This window comes from Xenopus tropicalis, chromosome 2, assembly GCF_000004195.4.
Source record: "Xenopus tropicalis strain Nigerian chromosome 2, UCB_Xtro_10.0, whole genome shotgun sequence".
Classification (NCBI taxonomy): Eukaryota; Metazoa; Chordata; class Amphibia; order Anura; family Pipidae; genus Xenopus; species Xenopus tropicalis.
The window spans coordinates 94,724,036-94,746,808 of NC_030678.2; the positions used below are offsets into that span (position 1 = coordinate 94,724,036).

At 38.2% G+C, this 22,773-nt stretch overlaps 1 protein-coding gene across 4 annotated transcripts in view; it reads left to right on the forward strand.

Annotated features, from left to right (window-relative positions):
• The window catches only part of reps2 (RALBP1 associated Eps domain containing 2), an 80,372-nt gene that overhangs the window by 1,275 nt on the left and 56,324 nt on the right, over positions 1–22,773 (forward strand). For 3 of the 4 annotated variants that reach the window (XM_031896961.1, XM_012957482.3, XM_012957483.3), the window contains exons 2-3: positions 10,071–10,194; positions 14,451–14,602. The exons of the other annotated variant lie outside the window; for it this stretch is intronic. In XM_031896961.1, the coding sequence (XP_031752821.1) occupies positions 10,071–10,194; positions 14,451–14,602 (276 nt within the window). The remainder of the gene's footprint in view (positions 1–10,070; positions 10,195–14,450; positions 14,603–22,773) is intronic. 4 annotated transcript variants of the gene reach the window in all.

A 22,773-nucleotide genomic window follows, 5' to 3' on the forward strand; every position in this document is an offset into this window, starting at 1 on the left:
TCAAATATTTGAACGTCTGAAATCCAAAATTTGAGGCTCTGTGCATCCCTAATATATGTTAAAGGTAATTTTAGTTACTGTAATTTTGCCTTATTGTCACTAACTGGTCACTTGAAATCAGTACAAAACAGTGCTGATAATTCAAAACTACAACAGTTATAATTCTGAACTGACAGATGATATAAATGAGCTCTAGGTAATATTAACCTGACAGGCACTCTAACTAAATTATATACTTGCATTGTTAGATAGAGCTGTGTGTGTGCCACCAAAGCTCTACTAAATTCAGAAAGAAAAGAAAAAGTTGCCAGGTATTTCTAGTACCCTTGGACTGTTGTGTGTCACAAATATACACAATAAGTAAACACTGATTTAGAAACAGGTTTGCCAAGACTCCCCCCCCCCCCCCACTTCAGAGTCTTTATTTAAAAAGTTTTTCTAGATCTTTATCTGAGAATGGAACTCACTGCAAACACAGCTTCAGCAGTTCTGTATGTATCCTTAATCTCTTTCTCATTTGGATGCTATAATCTAAGGTGTAACAATATAGAATTTAAAATACAGTTGCTAACGCTCTTTAATTGTACATTCTAACATTTAAATCTGTAGTAATAAGTCAAATCAACTGGACTTGCTGTATTTTTCTTGAAGACATTTTACCAGTTTCTCTATTTAGAATTGAGAAAGCCATTCGGATGACTGGCAAAATATTTTCAAGAAAAACACAGCAAGTCCAGTTGATTTGACTTATTACTACAGATATACCATGACCTAGATGAATGAGACTCTTCACAAACATTCTAACTTTTAATTTTTTCATATTCTCTATACCAGTGATCCCCAACCAGTGACTTGAGAGCAACATGTTGTTCACCAGCCCCTTGGATGTTGCTCCCAGCAACTGATTTCTGAATTCATGGCTTAAAGGTTTTGGTTGCATAAAAACAGATGTACTGACTCCTGTAGGCTACAAAATAGCCATTCACAGTGTATTTGGATCCCCAGGAACTTTTTGCATGCTTGTGTTGATATAATTTATTTTCCATTTCCTCCTGTGGACCTAGCCAAATGAACATGAAATCATTCATGTGGTGGTGATATATTTTGACCTACAGTTTATAAGCATCCCTGGGATACAGATGGGGCAAACAAAGGCCCGGTAGCTTAACTTAATCCATTACCTTAAAATAATGTATAATAATAAAAATCACATTTTTGAGGTTATGTTTTATCTTCTGACACAAAGACATGTTCAGCTGCCTAAATTTCCTTCTATGGGGGATATAATTTACTTGTTCCCCGGACAAAACTGCAACAGCACTAAAGGACACAAGGGCATTCTTCTTGGTGCTTGCCCATGGAGCTCTTCTGCTTGGGGAAATGCAGTGCAGCCTCAAGTGACACAGGCCAGCCCTGTTCTTACTGCTTACCATAGGGAAGGCAGTAAGTAAAGAGCCCATTGCTGCCTGCTTCCTCTGCTGCTCCCTAACTTGCATGTTGAAATGATGCGCCAGTTAGGGGGGAAAAGTGTGAAATTCAGAGACATGCAACATTTCTGCACTAGAGGAAGGCAGTGTGCAAAGTGCACTTTGCACAATACCTCAGATGTTGTAAATGGTGTTTTTAAAGGGATACGGTCATGATTTTTATGGTGTACTCTTTATTTCTAGATTACACTAATTACATAGCAAATAATTAATTCTACCATTGAGTCTGAGCTTTCAGAAGGAGCCAGCACTACACATTAGAACTGCTTTCAGATAAACTATTGTTTCTCCTACTCCCATGTAATTGGAGGAGTCCCAAGCCAGACTTGGATTTCTTACTTTTGAGTGCTATTCTGATAGCACTCGGCTGCTGGGAGGGGGGTGATATAACTCCAACTTGCAGCTCAGCAGTAAAGTGTGACTAAAGTTTATCAGAGCACAGGTCACATGGTTGTGTCACACTGGGAAATAATGAATATGGCTAGCCCCATGTGAAATTTAAAAATTAATCTAAAAAAATTTGTTTTTGAAAAAATCAATGGCGGATTCTGCTGGAGAAGCTCTATTAACTGATTTTGGGTTTGAAAAAAACATATTTTCCCATGACAGAATTCCTTTAAAGAGGACAGATTATTTGATATCTATCCAGCTATTTTCCCAGCTGCTTTGTATTTTTTATATAGGATGCAATGATTATCATTCATCTATATATTTTGAAAGTGAGTCAGGCAAAGAATGCATGTCTGAAACAATCAGTATTCCCATAGGATTAATTATACTTTGTGTATCTTAGGAAGGAAATAAATATTGAAACTTTAGTAGTGCTTTTTGGAAAGAATACATATTCTTCTTTTTTAATTATTAGTCAAAACATATTTATATCCATCCCTTTCATTATGTCATGTATCTTTCAGCTTTTCGTACAGCTCCAAATTTGCTGTTTTTGTTGATGTTTGTGTCTTTTTCTTTTTCATTTGTCAAAACTATAAGTTACAATATGACCTTTCATATAAGTTGTTTTCACAGATTTACTTTTATTTTAATTTAATGACATGCAGGCAATTTCAACTTGCTCTTCATGTTTCATTTTTGGGAAAAAATATTATGTTGCTGAGCTACATTCAAAATTAGAATTAATACTGACTACAATGTTGTAATAAATACATTAAATAATGAGATAATGTATTCTAAGCTATATATAGTACATGCATATTGTGAACTGCTGTGCCATGTACTATACATTACAAGATAAGCATATATTTTTATATAGATAAGCACCTGATGCTATCTGGAAAGTCTCAGCACCCCAATGTACCAAAATAGCTGACAGAATTATGTTGGGTCTGTGTTGAAATTTCACTAAACAGCTTGGAATGCTACAGGTATCCTGTTTGAGCTCTAATACCTCATTATCCAGTCTAAATTTCAATGCAAGAAGAGTAATTACACCTTTCTAATAATCTTGTGTCTATGTATCCTGCACCCATCACTACAATTATTGCCTTACGACAGGGCATAATTACACTCCATTAGTGCAACTCCCTGGGTTTAATTGGACTGGGTGAGCTCCAAAGGGGAGTTCATTCAGATCCCAGTGTATGACAGATCCCAGTGTATGACTGCCAGTGCCCTTTCAGTTCCTCACTCCAATAATTAACAATATGTAATCACCTGTTTATTAGGATTCAGACATTATCTGTAGTTCATATTGCTTTTCTTATTCTTAGTATTGAGGCCTTTCTTTCAGTTTCGTGGTGCAAATTGGCAGTTTTTCCCTTACTTGAAATTTGTTTGAGGGTTATGTATTCAAAGGTAATACATATCATTTGTATGCAGTGTGTTATATATAGTTTAAAAGGACTGCACATTATATTGAATATTTTATGTTATGCTGGAAGGAAGATCACATAAGTGCCTCTAATTGTTATTCAACTGATACAGTTTTTTGTCAGTTTGAGAATGCAGGGATCTGGTGTTTGGCAAAAGCTGACTGAATATTTAATATCTCATAGACAATTTTAGCTTTAGGAATAAAAGGCAGGTTTTTTGTCTGTTCCATTATAGCTTGTAATGTAAGGTTATGTTTACAAAATCCTTTGCAATTTTAAAGTAATACAAAACAGAAAAAAATAGATCCCATTAATTCCTGTGGACTTGGACTATGGTTGTGAAGTAGCTGATATAATGAGGTGAGACAAATATAGCACAGTAATTTATAATAGGCACAAGGCTCACAGTCTGAAATGCCCAGCCCTACCTGCACTGCAACTCTGCATATTTTTCATTACTTTCGTCACTTTGCCTATAGTCTGGCCCTTGGCAACTTTAAGATGGCAGATCAGCACTAAACATATCAAATGTCTCATCTTTAAAAAAATGTATCCAATGCATAGTAAATTTAGCCCTTTCTATTTATGTGTAGATACCAAACAGAGCTTTTAGAAGCTTACAAAATTTTAACATGTTAAAACAGAGAATGTGCTTTATGTCACTACAATAATGACTAACTTGCTTCTTCAGTTTATGAATCTTTAAATCTGAATTAAAGACTTACAAACTTTGGAGACGCCAACCCAGTGCTTTTGTGTTTCAGGTGTGTCTTGGCCAAGCTTTGTTATGCCCCAGCCATGCCCTGGTGTCACCGCAAACATGCTCCTAGCTCTGCCCAATGCTGCTTAATTTCTGACATAATTATATGAGTTTAAAGGAGAAAGAAAGGTAAAAACTAAGTAAGCTTTATCAGAAAAGTCTATGTAAATACAGCCATAAGCACTCACAGTAATGCTGCACTGACTTCTCTAAAAAAAGATTTACTGTGTCTGTAATTCCTGTGCCAGAGACACGCAGCTTTCTGTTCTCTGCTCTCTCCTGTTCCCCCCTCCCTCAAGAATGCTAAGAACTCACTCCCCCCCCTTAGGAATGTGTGATCTGAGCCAATCAGCAGGAAGCTGACTCATAGGGACAGATTTATCAAAACACGAGTTCGAATCCCGAATGGGAAAAATTCGGATTGGAAACAAAAATTTCTGAAGATCGCAAATGACCGAAAATGCTTACGAAAAAATCGTATTAGTCACGATAATATCGTATTGGTGATCTGAAAGTCCCGAAATTTTCGTACCGAACGATTGTAAACAGCGGCAAAAGCGATCCGATTTTTCCATGCTAAAGATATGAAAAAGTTGTGCAAGCGGTGAACAAGTTGCGAAAGCGCCAAAAAAGTCGCGCAAGCATCGAAAAAGTCACACAAGCGTCGAAAAAGTTGCGTAAAATACGATTCGTGGATAAGTAAATGTGCCCCATAGTCTTACTAACTGAGCATGTTCACTTGGTCTGCATGTCTGTGCAGGAGTGAGGCATTATGGGAACTTTCTTTACACAGCTCAGTGTGTTTTCTTCCTATTTGGCTTCAGATCTTCTGAACAGGTGAAATATGGGGAGACTTAAGGGCACTATTGAGACAACTGAAGGTATGCCTGCAGCTTGAGATTAACTCTTTACTAGCCTTTCCTTCTATGTTAAGGCTTTTTATTTGGGGGGAAAAGTTTAATTATGGTGGAAATTACTAAGATCACATGATTGAGCTCTTACTATAGGTGACTGGGTTAGGGGGCGAATTAGAGTGACTCCCTAAGGTTCCATGTGAGTTAACATGTCCAGAATTGTAGCTTTATATATATAATGGGGGAAATAAAGTTATTATGCAAATGCAGGATATACCCCTGTGATGGCATTGCTCAGTATGACTAATTGTGTATACCAAAAAATAGCACTGGGTTCCTATGTGAACCTTGCTTAAAAAGTATAATAGGCAGGTTGGAGAGCTGGTGTTATCAGTTAAAAAGCAGTTTTAACCATTACTGCAATGACTTCAATTTCTGCTTGCCCCATATATATATAAATATATATATATATATGTTATGGAAATTCTTGGATCCTCCAGTGAGAAAACTGCATGTTGTTCTAGTTATAGGACTTGCCTTAGAGCTTGCCAAAGGTGGCCATACATGGGCAGAATTAAGCTGTGGATGCAGGTGTCGATTATGCAGGTTTGAGTTTGATTGATGCAGTCCTCTGCCCAATGGCACCTATGCCCGTCATTGTAATTTGACTGTTTGGCCCTGGGGCCAAATGATGAATTAGCACAATATCTCCTACCTTAGGTGGGCATATCAGGAGAAGGTTCGCTCGTTTGGCTACCTTACCAAATGAGTAGATCATAAAATGTATGGCCACTGTACCTCTATCTTAATAGATATTTGCCAAATAGCACCATGTAAGGGTTCAAAATAATGTACTATTCCACTGGCAACATGTCTGTATGTCCCCTAACAGTAACAGAGGAATACTATATATATGAAAGTTATGAAGTTCCCCTTTGTACATTCAACCCATAATATAGCTCTCATAATCTAATGTGTAAACTTTCATTTCCCCCTCCTGCTAGCCTAGAACCTGTGTAGATATATCTCAGTGCTTAAATGTAAACAGTATTGTGTTGCCCGTGTGAGTTTGTAGATTTCCATTTCCCCTGAAGCTGTTTTTTCTTAAGACTGATAAATGGAAGATGGTGCTAAAAAAACAAACAAAAAAATTGTAGATGAGAATACCTTGCTATACCTCTTTCTACAAAATAAATCCTTTGTTAAGTTGAGAAACAGGTCTTACTGCCTACAGGGTAGAGGAAACTTAACTTCAATGTAGTTACCATGGCAACAGACAGGACTGCTCTGGTCTTAATGTACTGAGTGAATGTTTTACATTCAGCTGGTATACAGTGGACTAAATCTTTGTAGGTAGCATAGCCTACTTCAGAGGCATCATAATGAGTGTAAACTTACATTTTAGACTTAGTCCTTAGGCTAAATTTACTAGAGATATCACTTTTTTTCAGAAACTGATGTGCTGGTTTAGCACTGGTGTACACACAAGATAGTTAGTACTTTGTCAGAAAATATTATTCCAAAACTGTCACATATTAGGATTCTTACATTTTTATGGATTGCCATACAAAAGTTAAAACAGTGCCGTAAAGTAGAACTTGAGGGCATACACCACTTTTTTTTTAAAGTTTTTCTTTTTATTATAATAGTACAGGTATGGGACTAATTATCCAGAATGCTTGGGATCAAGTACAAGGTTCTGTTTTATTATTACAGAGAAAAAGGAAATCATTTTCAAAAATTAGAATTATTTGCTTATGTAGGGGTTTGATAAAATAGGCCCCGCAGGATGGATACCCCTAGGACAGGCCCCAGGGTGGTACTGGTTAATGGGACACTTGGTATGGTCTGGGATATCAGTAGTTATAAAAAGGGATGCAGCCATGTGCTGTGAGGTTTTTCTACCCGGGACCTCCCTCTGCATAGAGGCTACCAACGGGTCTGTGCTCTAGCTAGTAAGTTCTTGTGATAGGTCGCTCCAGGAGTGACATGTAGGAAGATAAGTTAGAACGGGCAGACATTGCCCCTCCAGGAGTGATAGTGGGGTTAATACCCCCCCAGCAGTCCATCAGCTGGAGATCAGGGCCCAAAGTGTCTAGGTAGGTGGATCAAGTCACCGATAGAGGGAGATTCCTAATCTGAGGGTGCTCAGGCAAGAGTACCGTGGTGAGTCTTTGTGGTGGGTCCGCCTAGAGTAAGTATCGGGGAGAACCCTAAGAGAGGGTCTCTTGGCAAGAGTACCGGGGGGAGCACCTAGATAAGATCACTCGGCGTGAGTAACCCAATAGGAGAGAGATTCTCTAAGAGGGAAGTAAAGGAGACGGTGCCCTGACATATGTATTTCACTCTTGGAGAGGTCTGCCCTCAATAAAGCTATTCATCTTTTTCACTACACCTGCAAGTGTGCTGTCTCTCTCTATCCGAGGATCACCTGCTGGCCGGTAAGCAACTACCCCACGGGAGGGGCAAGGTGCCGGGAGTTGTGTGGAGTCCCAGGACAGCAGAACCGTCTAATATTAAGTTCCCAGGGTGGGAGTTGTAGTCCCACAGAATCACCCCTGGGTGGAGGCACGCCAAACAGCAATAAGACACCTGTCCCCCATAGTAAGCGGGGCTCAGGGCTCCTGTAGCGCCAATGTAATACCCAGTAGCAGCACTGCCAACTAAAGTGGGCTACACTTATAATGGAGTCTAAGGGAGATGGTCTTTCCGTAATTTGAAAATATCTGGATAACGGGTTTCCAGATAAGGGGTCCTATACCTGTACTAAGCTGTGAGTCAATTAAAGGTATAGGTCTGAGTGAGGTATTAGAAGGTGATCACATTATGCTTGGTAAACTTATTTGCAAATTGAAAGGGTATTTTACAATAAGAGTGGTATCCATCTGAGCTGAAATCTGCTGTCACCTCTACATGTGGTTTAGGCAGCATTTTCCCCATGGTACTCAGTATTCTGTCTGAGAGAGTACCAATCTCTCAAGCCATCTAAAATCTTTACCATCAAACGTGCTCACCAAGGAGGGGACAGATACATTATTATTGCCCCCATCCTTCTGTTGGTAAAGCTTTAATAGTTATGTTCATACCAATAGTGAATGAACTATTATCAAAATCCTTCATAGAAAAGTTTTATTCATTTGAGCATTTTCAAGTTTTGTTACCTTATGACCACCTGTTTGACCTTTTAATCCAAAATGCAAAAAACATCAAAATGCTACATCAATCTTAAATATAATGTATGATTTATGCTGCTTTTAGATTTTTTTTTCTTGCACCATGTATAGAGCCCATCAACATAAAAGTCTGGTCCGCATGGCACATTTTCTGTTTCACTGTATCTTTCTAAGCTAGGCCCTTTTAACAAGTGACATTTCAGTATTTGAAATGGCAATCAATAAAAACAAAATGAGTGTGAAACAAAAACATTGTTTTATTGACTCTGGGATAAGATTATTCATTCGTTATTTAATAATTTAGGATTACCTGGAATTAGTAATATTCTGTTGAATTATAGGAGACTCGATATGGCCAAAACATCATGAGAAACAAAGGGAGTGAGATCAATTTACTTGAATGAAAGAACAGACTTTATACTGTATACTTTACTTTTAATTCAGTCTTAAATACAGTCTACCAAAGCAGACTGTATGCATACAGTATATAGGATTTTAAAATCAGGTAGCAAGTTTGACAAATACTAGGGAAAAAGTTAGCATTGTTATATACACCTGTGCAGTTGCGGCCCAGCACTTTTCCTGCAGTCAGTTAATGTTAAATACACTTTCATTAAAGCTACTTGCATAAAAATGCGCTCCTTGCACTTTCTTATAGTTGTGGTTGGCACCATTCAGTCCTTCCCGCCTTCCGCTTCGAACTAAGCACTGCTGCACCTATTGACACAGGAGAACCCTGAAGCTACTGGCACTGCTTTTGCAAAACAGAATTTATTCTTACAACACATCTTTCACATAGTGACAGCTGTTGTTAGGAGTCAGTTTAAAGCATGATATATATGGTATAATTTCAGAGAGTCTTTGGGATATGGTATTGGTCAGTGCTGTCCAACTGGTGGCCCCCCACCTGTCTGGCTGCTTTGATGGCTTACCTTTGAGTAAGCATTAAATGGTATCAGTACTGAGATTAACTGCCCCCCCTGCATGGTTCTCACCTCAGATTCAGGCTGTAATCCCTCTGTATTGTTTAAAAATGTAATCCCCTGTGTTTTTCACACCTTTTAATACCTGCATTGTTCACCCCCTGCAGTGTTCACACCTCAGGCTCAGACTGTAATCACTTCCATTGTTCACTTCTTCACACCTCAGACATAGGTACTGTAGGCAGAGTATGGCACATACAGCCAGCATAGGGCAGGCAGAGTATGGCACACAGAGGCAGCATAGGGAAGGCAGAGTATGGCACACACAGACAGGGTAGGACAGGCAGAGTATGGCACACACAGACAGCATAGGACAGTCAAAGTGCTGCCTGTGTGTGCCATACTCTGCTTGCCCTATGCTGCTTGTGGGAGGTGAACCTGGCAGGGGTTTGTTGTGGGAGTTTGTTAGCAGTTGGAAATAGCCATTAAATGGTCCCAAAGGTGTGTAATTATATGCTGGGGGTTGCTCTGCTATCCACAGGGGAGGAGGAGGCATATGGAATTTAAGGGTATATCTTAATATGACATAATTCTTTCACATATGAATGATGGTTGATATCCCCACAGTAAGGACCAAGCATTTGGGATTTTGCTGTGCTGCCACCATTGTGATAAAATAGGTGTGGTTTGAAGTGGGTGTGGTTTCAAAAAGGGGAGTGGTCAAAACTGGCTTCTATTAGCGTCATGTATGCTAGAGAATTTCCGGCCCTCGGCACCGTAGAAGTTGGACAGCACTGGTATTGGTGATTCACATTTAGCCATTTGTTTATTTTTACCCCCCAGAGGTGAGATGCATTTATTAAAGGCACCGTGGAAATAAAATGGATTGCTACACAAATTATTTTATTTTGTTTAATTTGTCTTTACAGCTTTTATATCATAAATGACTCTCTTCATCACTTTTTAGAAAAAGTGAAATTGTAAAATGTTACATAAATGATTAAATGACATTAAAATACTGTTTTACTTTGTATTGCCTTTTAGATTACAGAGCTGTGTGGAGCTAAACATGTAGGTTACTTTGGGCCAGCTCAGTTTTTTGTTGCTTTGAAGTTAATTGCAGTGGCACAAACTGGACTCCCAGTCTGCTTGGAAAGTATCAAAAGTGGTAAGATGCCCTTTTCTATCATTTATATATCTCTTTACAGTGCTACAGTTTGAGTTTGAGTGTCTTAAATTTTACAAAGCATCCATTTTTCTACATCTGAAATTGGCTCTCCAGCTACTCACTTTGTGACAATTAAAGGGTAATGTTCATAAGCGGCGTTAATTCCCATTTGCTAATCATTTTAAAAATCATCTCTACCTTATTCTACTGTATGCCTTTTTTTTAATTGTATATGGGTAAAGGATGCTATGTTGTTCACTTGTTAGAGCAGCCAGTTACAGGAGAAGTAAAACTACTTATATCCCTTAGGTCAGTGGTCCCCAGCCAGTGGCTCGTGAGCAACATGTTGCTCTCTAACCCCTTGGATGTTGCTTCCAGTGGCCTTCAAACAAGTGCTTATTTTTGAATTATTGGCTTGGGGGCAAAAAAACAGATGTATTGCCAAACAGAACCTCCTGTAAGCTTCCAGTCCATATAGGGACTTCCAAATAGCCAATAACAGTCCTTATTTGGCACGTGTATTATGCTTGTGTTGCTCCCCAAGTCTTTTTACATTTAAATGTGGCTCATGGGTAAAAAAAGGTTGGGGATCCCTGCCTTAGGCATAGGCCCCCTCCCCAGGCTTTGCTTCACTTACAGTGACTGAATGGCCAACAACCTATGGTTTCAACAAGTAATATGGCTTTATAAGAGATGGATGGTACTGAAGTAGAGGGTAGAGTAGCATTATGACAGAGAGAAAAAATTCAAACAAATAGAATGGGGTTACATTATTTTATTTGTGCTACGTGTATTATTTTTTTTATATATTCTTTATTTATTTCAAGCAAAAAAGGGGTACAAAAAGGAAAAGGGTAGGATTGCTACGTGTATTATTGTAGCTTCAAGTTCTGTCCCTACTTTTTTTTTGTTTTTTGCCTGTTCCTTTTCTTTTGCTTTCTTCACCTCTATAACAATGAGAAAGAAGAATGTATGTATGTATATCTTTATTTATAAAGTGCTACTTATGTACGCAGCGCTGTACAGTAGAATACATTAATACAAACAGGGTGTTAATAAGATAATAATAGATAAATACAAAGTATAACAATAAATATAGTTAAATACAGCTGCAATAAGTTAGGAGTCGAGGACACAAGAGGATGGAGGTCCCTGCCCCGTAGAGCTTACAATCTATATGGTAGGGTAACTTACAGACACAAATAGGCAAATATAAGTGCTGTAGGTCACAGTGGGTGACACTACAATATAAGTGCCAGTTCCCAGATCAGGTGCTGGGCGCATGCTCCAAAAGGTAGTCTTTAACTTGGGGAGGATTCTCTCCGGAGGAAATTAGGGAGGGCATTCCAAATGTAAGGGGCAGCAAGGGAGAAAGGTTTAAGGCGGGAAACCATAGTAGTAGTGGGGGGTGCAACCAAGCGATTGCTCTGCGAGGAACGAAGGAGTCGACCAGGAACGTACAGAGACACAAGGGAAGAGATGTAGTGAGGAGCAGAGGAATGGAGGGCTTTGAAGGTTAAGAGAAGGAGTTTGTAAGATATTCTTTGTTTAATAGGAAGCCACGATAAGGACTTTAGCAGGGGAAGGGCCTGAACTCTCCTGGATGAGAGGAGGAGAATTCTGGCAGCAGTATTTAATATAGACTGTAGGGGGGAAAGATGGGAGTTAGGGAGGCCGGTTAGCAGCAGGTTACAGTAGTCAAGTTGGGATAGGATGAGAGCATGCATGAGCAGCTTAGCTGTTGCAGTAGAAAGAAAGGGACAAATTTTGGCAATATTGCGTAAGAAAATGTGACAGGTTTTGACAGTGGTGTTAATGTGGTTAGAAAAGGAGAGACTGGAGTCAAAGATCACCCCCAAACAACGCGCCGAATCGACGGGGTTGATGAGGGTGCCATCAATAGAGATAGAAAAGGGGGGAGTAGGACCAGGCTTAGGCGGAAAGATCATTAGTTCAGTTTTTGTTAGGTTGAGTTTGAGGTGGCGATGGTTCATCCAGTTAGAGATAGCCAGGAGGCAGTTAGAGATTTGAGTCTCAGTTTCAACTGTTAACGAAGGGGTCGACAGATAAATTTGGATATCATCCAATGGAATGGAACATAATTGGTGTAGAGAGTTGAGGAGTGTAAAAAGAGGGAAAATGGAACAAAAGTGGAGAAAGTGTGAGATGTCAGGGTAGACTGCAACCAAAGGAGTGTTAGATGTCATAAGCCAGAAAGGGCATGAACAAGACTTTTTAAAGTTAGAAGGTGGAATTTATACGGGAGGAAGCTGGATTCTTTGTTTGCATGTTAGAGATAAGTTGGAGTATCTTGGAAGGTTAATGTGGGAAATGAAGGCAAGACAGTAAAGAGTTCCCTTTAGTACCCAACAGGACAGTTTTACGCAATAAGCAGATTGAGTAATTAGTCGTACTGTTTTTTATTCCTTTGTTTATTGGGTGCACATTTTTATTTGTTGTTTTTGTTTCCTTGCAAATGTTTTTGTAATTAGATAACACTATCAAGAATGTTTTCTTTTCTTGGTGTTTGTGTACTTAAACTTCTAAAAAAAGATTCCAAATGTTTTTAAAGCATAGACTGTGATTTTTAAACAATTATGCTTTATCAAAGTGCATGAAGTCCTAGGTATGCTTGATTTCCTTTCTGCTGCTCCCATGTCATGGGTTATTACAAAGACATACTCAAGAAATATTTTGTGTGTTATTTTACTAAAAAGATCACATAACAGGAATTTATTTGAAAGTATGCTAAAATAATATCTTGTTTTAAAAGATAATGAGACCACATCATACACTAAAAAATCTTGCATAATAGCTTATTTCTTCTTGCATAATAGTTAATTTCTTTTAGGAGTAAAGAGATGTTGACAAAGTTAATATCATGTCCACACATTGTGTCTGTCACAGTCTGGCACAGAGTAAAATAACTGTAAGGGCTCTGGCACACGGGGGAGATTAGTCGCCCGTGACAAAACTCCCTGTTCGCGGGCGACTAATCTCCCTGAGTTGCCATGACTCGCGAGTCTTTTTCGGCGATTTCGGGAAATCACGCTGCCGCGTGTGCCATCCCGCCGCCGGGTCATGGCAACTCGGGGAGATTAGTCGCCCGCGAACAGGGAGTTTGGTCGCGGGCGACAAATCTCCCCCGTGTGCCAGAGCCCTAAGAGAAAGAAACAAGTTGGGGACAATCTACATTGTCATTGTATTGTTGTGCTTCTAAACTACTGCTTGATTGCTGGGGTTGCTAAATAAGCGGACCTTTAGCTGATACTGGCCTAAATCAGCATTATTTGATCATCTGGCCATGTGCAAAAGATTGGATCATAAAAGGTGCCTTTAAAACCCATTATTAGATAAACACATCAAAATACAAATGTGGTCACGGTCTGTTGCTCAAGGCGCATCATTTTTACCCAAATACTTTTCTTTAAACTTTTCTGTGATTTGAAAGCAAACTTCTGGCTGATTGCTAGACTTGGAAGCAAATTTGCATTCACTTGGGCTCCAGTCCTTAAGAAGGATATTAATGAGCTGGAGAGAGTGCAGAGACGTGCAACTAAACTGGTTAAGGGGATGGAAGATTTAAACTATGAGGTTAGACTGTCGAGGTTGGGGTTGTTTTCTCTGGAAAAGAGGCGCTTGCGAGGGGACATGATTACTCTGTACAAGTACATTAGAGGGGATTATAGGCAGTTGGGGGATGTTCTTTTTTCCCATAAAAACAATCAACGCACCAGAGGTCACCCCTTTAGATTAGAGGAAAGGAGTTTCCATTTGAAGCAGCGTAGGTGGTTTTTCACGGTGAGGGCAGTGAGGTTATGGAATGCCCTTCCTAGTGATGTGGTAATGGCAGATTCTGTTAATGCCTTTAAGAGGGGCCTGGATGAGTTCTTGATCAATCAGAATATCCAAGGCTATTGTGATACTAATATCTACAGTTAGTACTAGTGGTTGTATTTATAGTTTATGTATGTGAGTGTATAGATTGGTAGGTGTGGGTTAGATGTGCTGGATTTACTTGGATGGGTTGAACTTGATGGACACAGGTCTTTTTTCAACCCTATGTAACTATGTAACTAACTATGTAACTTGCACAATTATTCTATAACATACTCATTGGGTACTGCCATTTAGTCTGCCAAGAAAGGTTGCTATGTTTAAACTTCTACATATATAGTCATAAAATATACATCTATTTTTACATGATTCATTATAGGTGATTCATTTTCCCTATTACTTTTGCATTCCTTCCAAAGAATTGCCACTTCCTCATTTTATCTTTATGAAGTCCTTAAGTGACAGTGACCTAAAACATGGAGCAGCCACAGTGACTTCTGAAACACAAGGGCTAAACTCCGCAACAAAGGATAAGAGTTATTTTAAAAGCAGCGACGAAGGAGAAAAACAGGTAGGATATTAGCTGTGAGAAATTTGCTTGCATGTAGACACTGCATTTTCAATGTAATAAATACATTGTTAAGTATATATAAGTATATATATATTGTTTATATTCAAAAAATATGTCAACTCCAAGCATATATATATGCTTGGGGTTGACATATTTTTGGAATATAAACAATGATAGCACTAGATCTTATTAAACGTACTGTATGTGAATGAAAATACATTAATTTGATAGGTGATAGAGGTTTTTATTAACCCTACAGTTAAGGGGGCAGTATACCCCCTTGTTAAATGAATATGACTTGTAATGAACATACTTTTTGCCTACTTTTTTTAATAATGAAAAGTGTATGTTTTTTGTTATTTATTGAGGTGAACAGGGCAAACAGGGAATATTTAATCTTTTCAAGGTAAATAATTACCAGTGCACAGATAATCCCCCTACATAATAGACTATTTTAAAAAAAGTCATAACAAAAGGTAAAGGGAAGGTACTGTATTTAATTTACATCTACCGTACAATAACCAAACATGGAGTAGCTTCACTTTTCCTGTTTGGCTCAAGAAAGCACTATTAGTTAAGCTCAGGTTGAACGAGGGGTTATACTGTCCCTATGCCCCATATGACACTGCCCTAATAGTTTAATCAGTGAATAATAGATAATGGGGCTTTGAGATCCTCTGATTCTAGTTAAGATATTTTTAAATATAAAATACCAGCGGATATTTCCAAAATAGGGGGACTAAAGTAAACTCTCAGTATGTTCAAAAAGCTTTTCATTGAGTGAGTCAATTCCTGTTGCTTTTGGCTTTATGTACTTGTGTATAGAGTATATTTTATGAAATGCGTGATTATAGAGATGGAAAAACAGAATTTATTTGTGTTTGTGACACCTACCGTGTTTATTGCACATAGTTTATTTCACTGGTGAAAAAATAAAACAAGAATTTAGCCCAGGATCAGGGCTAGTTTATCTGCCAGATACAGCTCAAGAACTGGAATACTGGTATCGGACCAGATGCATAGTAGTATTTAATGGTCCTGTTCCAGAAGACATACCATGGATGAGATCCGGTGCTCTTTAACCCTTTCACTGCCGGCCGTTTTGGTCAAAGCGGAACTTTTACTGCCAGACAGTTTTTGAACATTTTGCACTGTTTCACTTTAGGGGCCTTTCCTCGGGGGGACTTTTAGTTGACCCAGGACAACCTAAGCTTTCAAATTATGGTAGAATTTTGGTGTAATTCCAATTCTGTAACAAGATATAGGCTTCTAAATATCTGAAAAATTTAAAAAAATCACATTTTCCATAATATAAATACACATAACAGAAACAAAAATTATTTTATGCACAAAAATACAACATGATTTGGAAAGTCCCATGTCTCCTGAACGTGCCAATACCAAATATATATAGTTTTATGAAGATTTCTCACTTGTATAAAAAAATTCCCAGCAGTACACTACCAAATTTCTAAAGCACTGCTCCAGAAAGCTGCATACTTTAAATTTCAAGGCCAAAAAATCCACAGAAGGTTTATCCCAGAAAATTACACATTTCTGGAAAGAACAGATTCTGGGGAATCCAGAATAGGCACAACTGTCTGTCTACTCCAAACTATCAAGTCGCAATGCTTTCCTAAAGTTATTGGTTTTTATCAAAATTTGTGATTTTTTTTAAAAAAATCACTTCAAAGCTTCCAGTCTATAGTATCTTATCTCCTATAGGGCATAACATAACCAAACACCCTAAATATGAACAGTTTGATGCCCAATATGTATAGGTTTACCTAAGTATGTGGCATGTAGGGGCCCCAATGGGAACATACCCCCATATGATCTATCATTTCTGTTATTTCAGCTCCAGCAAAATCAACACATTTACATCATTATATGTGGGATAAAGCTAGTAAAAAGTACACTCACCCCAGAAAGTCATATATTTTTTGAAAGTACACATTCCCTGAATCTAAAATGGGTACCCATGTCTTTCTACTCCAAAGTACCAAGCCACAAAGCTTTTCTAAATGTAGCAATTTTGATGACATTCTCTTGCATTGCTGTGGTGTATACATCCAACATTGTCCATCAAATAAGCTTATATATATATATATAAACAAGTAATGCCAGCAGGGATAAAACCCAGACAATTCTGTATTAAAAATGATGAGGTTGCTTATAAGCAGATTCTGATTTGTATTTCCTCGTCTTTGCTTCCATGTAATTTTATTAATGTGTACTTGAAGTATTGCATTTCTTAATTTGCTGGCCTGTGATCCATCATCAAAGAACAGAATGTACAAGTGTTCTAGGATTTTCTTACCTTGTTTGTGCTAGTTATATAATATTCTGTATTACAGGACCTTAAAGCTTAAATTCCATGTGAAGCTTTAGTGTAGTCTGTAATAGTGATCCTTTTCTGTATTGCTTAAAGGAGAATGAAAGGTAAAAACTAAGTAAGCTTTATCAGAAAGGTCTATGTAAATACAGCCATAAGCACTCACAGAAATGCTGCACTGACTTCTCTGTGAAAAGATTTCTTGTGTCTGTAATTCATGTGTCAGAGACACACATCTCTCTGCTGTCTCCTCTCTCATGCTCCCCCCTCCCTCAAGAATGCTAAGTACTCACCCCCCCCCCTTAGGAATGTGGATCTGAGCCAATCAGCAGGAAGCTGACTCATAGTCTTACTAACTGAGCATGTTCACTTGGTCTGCGTATCTGTGCAGGAGTGAGGCATTATGGAAACTTTCTTTACACAGCTCAGCGTTTTTTCTTCTTGTTTGGCTTCTGATCATCTGAACAGGTGAAATATGGGGAGACTTAAGGGCACTATTGAGACAACTGAAGGTATGCCTGCAGCTTTAGATTAACTCTTTATTAGCCTTTCCTTCTCCTTTAAGCCTTTGGCACATGGGGACATATTGTGGCTGTTTTGTCTACCAAATTTTGGTGAAAAAACATCTGAAATCAACTCAAATTACCCAATTCCACCTCCCAGTCTGTTGACTGCCAGCATTGGTGCCAAGCCTGAACACATTCTAATGCACGTTTTTAGGCAAAACACAAGAAATATGCTTTGGTTTCTACAGGCCTCAAAATCTGGAAAAATGTTGTCACAAATATTGACTTTGTTGGCCATGAGCTTCAGCCTTTGAAATACTAACTTATGGGCTCTGCTTGTTGATGCTTTACAGGTAGAGAAAAACTTCCGCAGGTAGACAAACCATATGATTATTTACCTGGCCTCACTTAGGCAGTGTATAAATATGGCGGATATTGCCAGTTTTTTGACTGCCATTATGTCTCAGCAAAAACACAGTAGCACAGTCTAAGCAACTGAATATTTTATACATACAGCAGTGACAGAGACTTCATTAGTCTATGGACATATATATCTGAGCTACTAACATGTGCGGGTTACCCATTTTGGCACCTTCTACTCCAGAACCCAACATTGCTTAAGTGGGAATACAGCAGTTGCTACAAGCAGCCCAGGTAGTTTAAGTTCATGACTAGCGATGAGTAAACTTGCTGTGTTATGCATAAAAGTTCATATAACATTAGCATTCACCAAAATGCAGGGAAGTCAACAAAGGAAGGAAGGCGAAATTACATTGCAGTTAAGGCATTTTTACCTCTGCAATAGCATATATATTGCCCTACCTTGTTAGAGAACTTCTTTTCCACTATTCTACAACTGTTCATCATGGGAAAATAAGGCTCCAGTGTTGCCATTGCCTTCCACACGTGGCACTTGGACAGCTTGTTAAATAGACAGGAGTATGGTCACCATGTTGTTTGCCTTTAATTCCATAGTTCCAAACAGGGTGATTAGGAGGAGTGGGTTATGTAAGCCAAGAATTTTATTTTTCATACTTATTTTGTGCATTTTTACGAACAGAAAACACTATGCCTTGCTGGAAACTATATAGCCTGGGGGTGGTAGGGGCCAATTTTGGGTAAAAAGTGCATCTAAAATATAATTTTTACACACACCCATAAAAAAATTAAGGAAGAAAGTGGTGGGGGTGGAATATGTCTTTTTTTTTTTTAAATGCTTGAAACATTGTATTCTTCAGACCTTGCCTTCTCTGTAAACCTCTGGCCCATTTACCTATTTCTATTTGAATGGCTGCTCCCATGGCTACACAATACTTAAATGCAGAGAAAACATAATTCTTGGTTGTTACTGATCTTTTAAAATTCTGATTGTTTGTTCATTTTGATATTGTAATTCTTGCATTTTACTGTATAAAAACAGAACCCACAACTGCAGTTTAGCACATTTTATTTATAATCAGTATCATTCAACACCTTAGAAAATGCTGCCTAATATTAATGACTTTTTATTGTTATCATCACCATGCATTTATAGAATTTTAGCATATTCTGCAGAGCTGCACAACAGAAGGGTGTTTACGCAAACCATAAAATGTACATACCAAAATTGACTGATACAGGAGGTAAAACAGCCTGTTTTATATTATAGAAAATTACAGTGGTGTGAAAAACTATTTGCCCCCTTCCTGATTTCTTATTCTTTTGCATGTTTGTCACACTTAAATGTTTCTGATCATCAAACACATTTAACTATTAGTCAAAGATAACATAATTGAACACAAAATGCAGTTTTTAAATGAAGGTTTACATTATTAACGGAGAAAAAAAACTCCAAATCTACATGGCCCTGTGTGAAAAAGTGATTGCCCCCCTTGTTAAAAAATAACTTAACTGTGGTTTATCACACCTGAGTTCAATTTCTGTAGTCACCCCCAGGCCTGATTACTGCCACACCTGTTTCAATCAAGAAATCACTTAAATAGGAGCTACCTGACACAGAGAAGTAGACCAAAAGCACCTCAAAAGCTAGACATCATGCCAAGATCCAAAGAAATTGAGGAACAAATGAGAACAAAAGTAATTGAGATCTATCAGTCTGGTAAAGGTTATAAAGCCATTTCTAAAGCTTTCGGACTCCAGTGAACCACAGTGAGAGCCATTATCCACAAATGGCAAAAACATGGAACAGTGGTGAACCTTCCCAGGAGTGGCCAGCCGACCAAAATTACCCCAAAAGACCCCAGGTCAACATCTAAAGAACTGCAGGCCTCACTTGCCTCAATTAAGGTCAGTGTTCACGACTCCACCATAAGAAAGAGACTGGGCAAAAATAGCCTGCATGGCAGATTTCCAAGGCGCAAACCACTTTTAAGCAAAAAGAACATTAAGGCTTGTCTCAATTTTGCTAAAAAGCATCTCAATGATTGCCAAGACTTTTGGGAAAATACCTTGTGGACCAATGAGACAAAAGTTGAACTTTTTGGAAGGTGCGTGTCCCGTTACATCTGGCGTAAAAGTAACACAGCATTTCAGAAAAAGAACACCATACCAACAGTAAAATATGATGGTGGTAGTGTGATGGTCTGGGGTTGTTTTGCTGCTTCAGGACCTGGAAGGCTTGCTGTGATAGATGGAACCATGAATTCTACTGTCTACCAAAAAATCCTGAAGGAGAATGTCCAGCCATCTGTTCGTCAACTCAAGCTGAAGCGATCTTGGGTGCTACAGCAGGACAATGACCCAAAACACACCAGCAAATCCACCTCTGAATGGCTGAAGAAAAACAAAATGAATACTTTGGAGTGGCCTAGTCAAAGTCCTGACCTGAATCCTATTGAGATGTTGTGGCATGACCTTAAAAAGGCGGTTCATGCTAGAAAACCCTCAAATAAAGCTGAATTACAACAATTCTGCAAAGATGAGTGGGCCAAAATTCCTCCAGAGCGCTGTAAAAGACTTGTTGCAAGTTATCGCAAACGCTTGATTGCAGTTATTGCTGCTAAGGGTGGCCCAACCAGTTATTAGGTTCAGGGGGCAATTACTTTTTCACACAGGGCCATGTAGGTTTGGATTTTGTTTCTCCCTAAATAATAAAAACCCTCATTTAAAAACTGAATTTTGTGTTTACTTGTGTTATCTTTGACTAATAGTTAAATGTGTTTGATGATCAGAAACATTTTGTGTGACAAACATGCAAAAGAATAAGAAATCAGGAAGGGGGCAAATAGTTTTTCACACCACTGTATATATATTATTTAATTATTACATTTTATATTACACTTATATAGAGAATATTATATATTATATACATATAATAAATATATATATACACATATATATATATACATATATATTATATCCTTTTGATTTTTTTCCAGGTTAGATTAGTCTTTTACCTTACCTATATATTTCCCTAAGTTAGGATGTTTGAATTTGTAACACTGATGGTGCATCCTTTCTCTCCCTTTCTTTGCTCCCCTCTTCCCTTTCCTGCCATCTTGGGCTGGGTGGAGCAGCCATTACTTTTAGACTAATGCCACACAGGGCTGAACCTCAGCTGACATCAACTCACTGTGTCTTTAGATGCTGATCTATCATTAACATTTTACCAATGCATGCCATTTATAAAGGAGATAATAACAGTTCAAGATTTACCAAATTATTTTACACACTGAAACTATTTCATTCTGGCATGGAAAATAATTTTCACATGCAGTTTGCATTTGGAATTAACAATTCAGATGTGTGTTGGTTCACAAAACTCCTGCAGGTGAACACTGTGTACTGACTAGGGATGCACCTAATCCATTATATTGGGATCTGGCCAAATCCCTAATCTTTCATGAAGGATTTGTCTAAATTCTGAACTGGTAGGTAAAAAGTGTTATGAAGAACTGTGCGCATAGCAATTTCCTTGTTCATGTAACCAAAGCTGAAAGTCACATGATTTTAAGGGTTCAGAATCGGTTTAGCAAAGCACTTAGATTTGCTTGAATCTGAGTCATGCTGAAAAAAGCCTTGGATTCGGCTGAATCCGCAACCAAATCCAGAATTCTGTGCATCTCTAGTACTGACACCCAAAAGGAAAGAAATGATTGTGTTTGACTGCTCAAGGCAGACACAAACATGGGAACAACTGGCCAAGCAGGTTCATATAGTTAACACTCACTCCACTGCTGGTTTGTTATTATGTACCTGCAGGCATCAATTGTTAATAGAAAATTCTTGTAGTCTGCCTTTCATAACCTAAAAAAAATCTAAAATCTATTGCAATACACGTGGACTGCTAATTGAACTATGTCCATATTTCCTACATAGTTACTATAGGAGGGCTTTGATTTAGAGATGGCTGAAAACGAATAAAGAGCCTGTGTTGCACGATGATTAGTTATTAGTTCAACTAAATACACTTTGGATAAAACACAGGGTTTAAGAATGCTGAGAACTGTAGTCTAATAGCATTATATATTTTAAAACAATCTTAGATAAGCATGATGGGAAACATACATAAGTATGCATCATGTTCAGGCACACTTTATGTTGTTGGATTTGCTTGTTTTACAGGGCAGTTCATGCTTGCAGGCACACTGGAGTGCCATGGTGCTGCCTATAATAGGAACCCCTGAGTGAGCTGGGGCACCCAGTCTGAGAATAAAGATATTTTTAACTGGAAAAATGGATATGCAAAACACCCTATGGATGAAATAAATGAGATATATTTTCTTTAAAATTTACTTCATTAAGGATTTTATGTTATTTCCAAAATAAGTAGTAATGATAATTAAAATAATATTAACAATTAAATTACATACCTGAAAACAGAACTTATTATGAAAGAAACTTGATAATCATAACTGGTGGTCGGTGGCCAAAGCATGCAGAAAATGACCACCAGAGGCCCGAAATTTCCTCACAACTTCGAGTGACTGCGGGACATCGCAGCGACGTGCATGCCATCCCACCGCGATTTACATTCTAGCCGGTGGGATAGATTGCGGGGGGTCTCCCCACAAATAAAGACTATTTTCTGTTACTTTTTAATTTTTTCTAAAATGTATGGTTTAAAAATAAATTTGTTTTTTCCCTCATGCTTCCCTCGAAACAACTCAGCAAACCTGCCAACTATTTAAATTGTTATAATTTGATATATTAGTTGCTGCCATTTCTCGGCAAAAGCTGTAAAACTCCATTAAATATTGAAGTTAGGGACCACTGAGAAAGCAACTGAAGAAAGGTTGTGGTTTAACCTTTAAAAACATGTTTTGTAAATGGGAACTACTCCTTTAAACATAGGTATTATTATATTTTTTCATAAGCTCATTGAAGTTTGG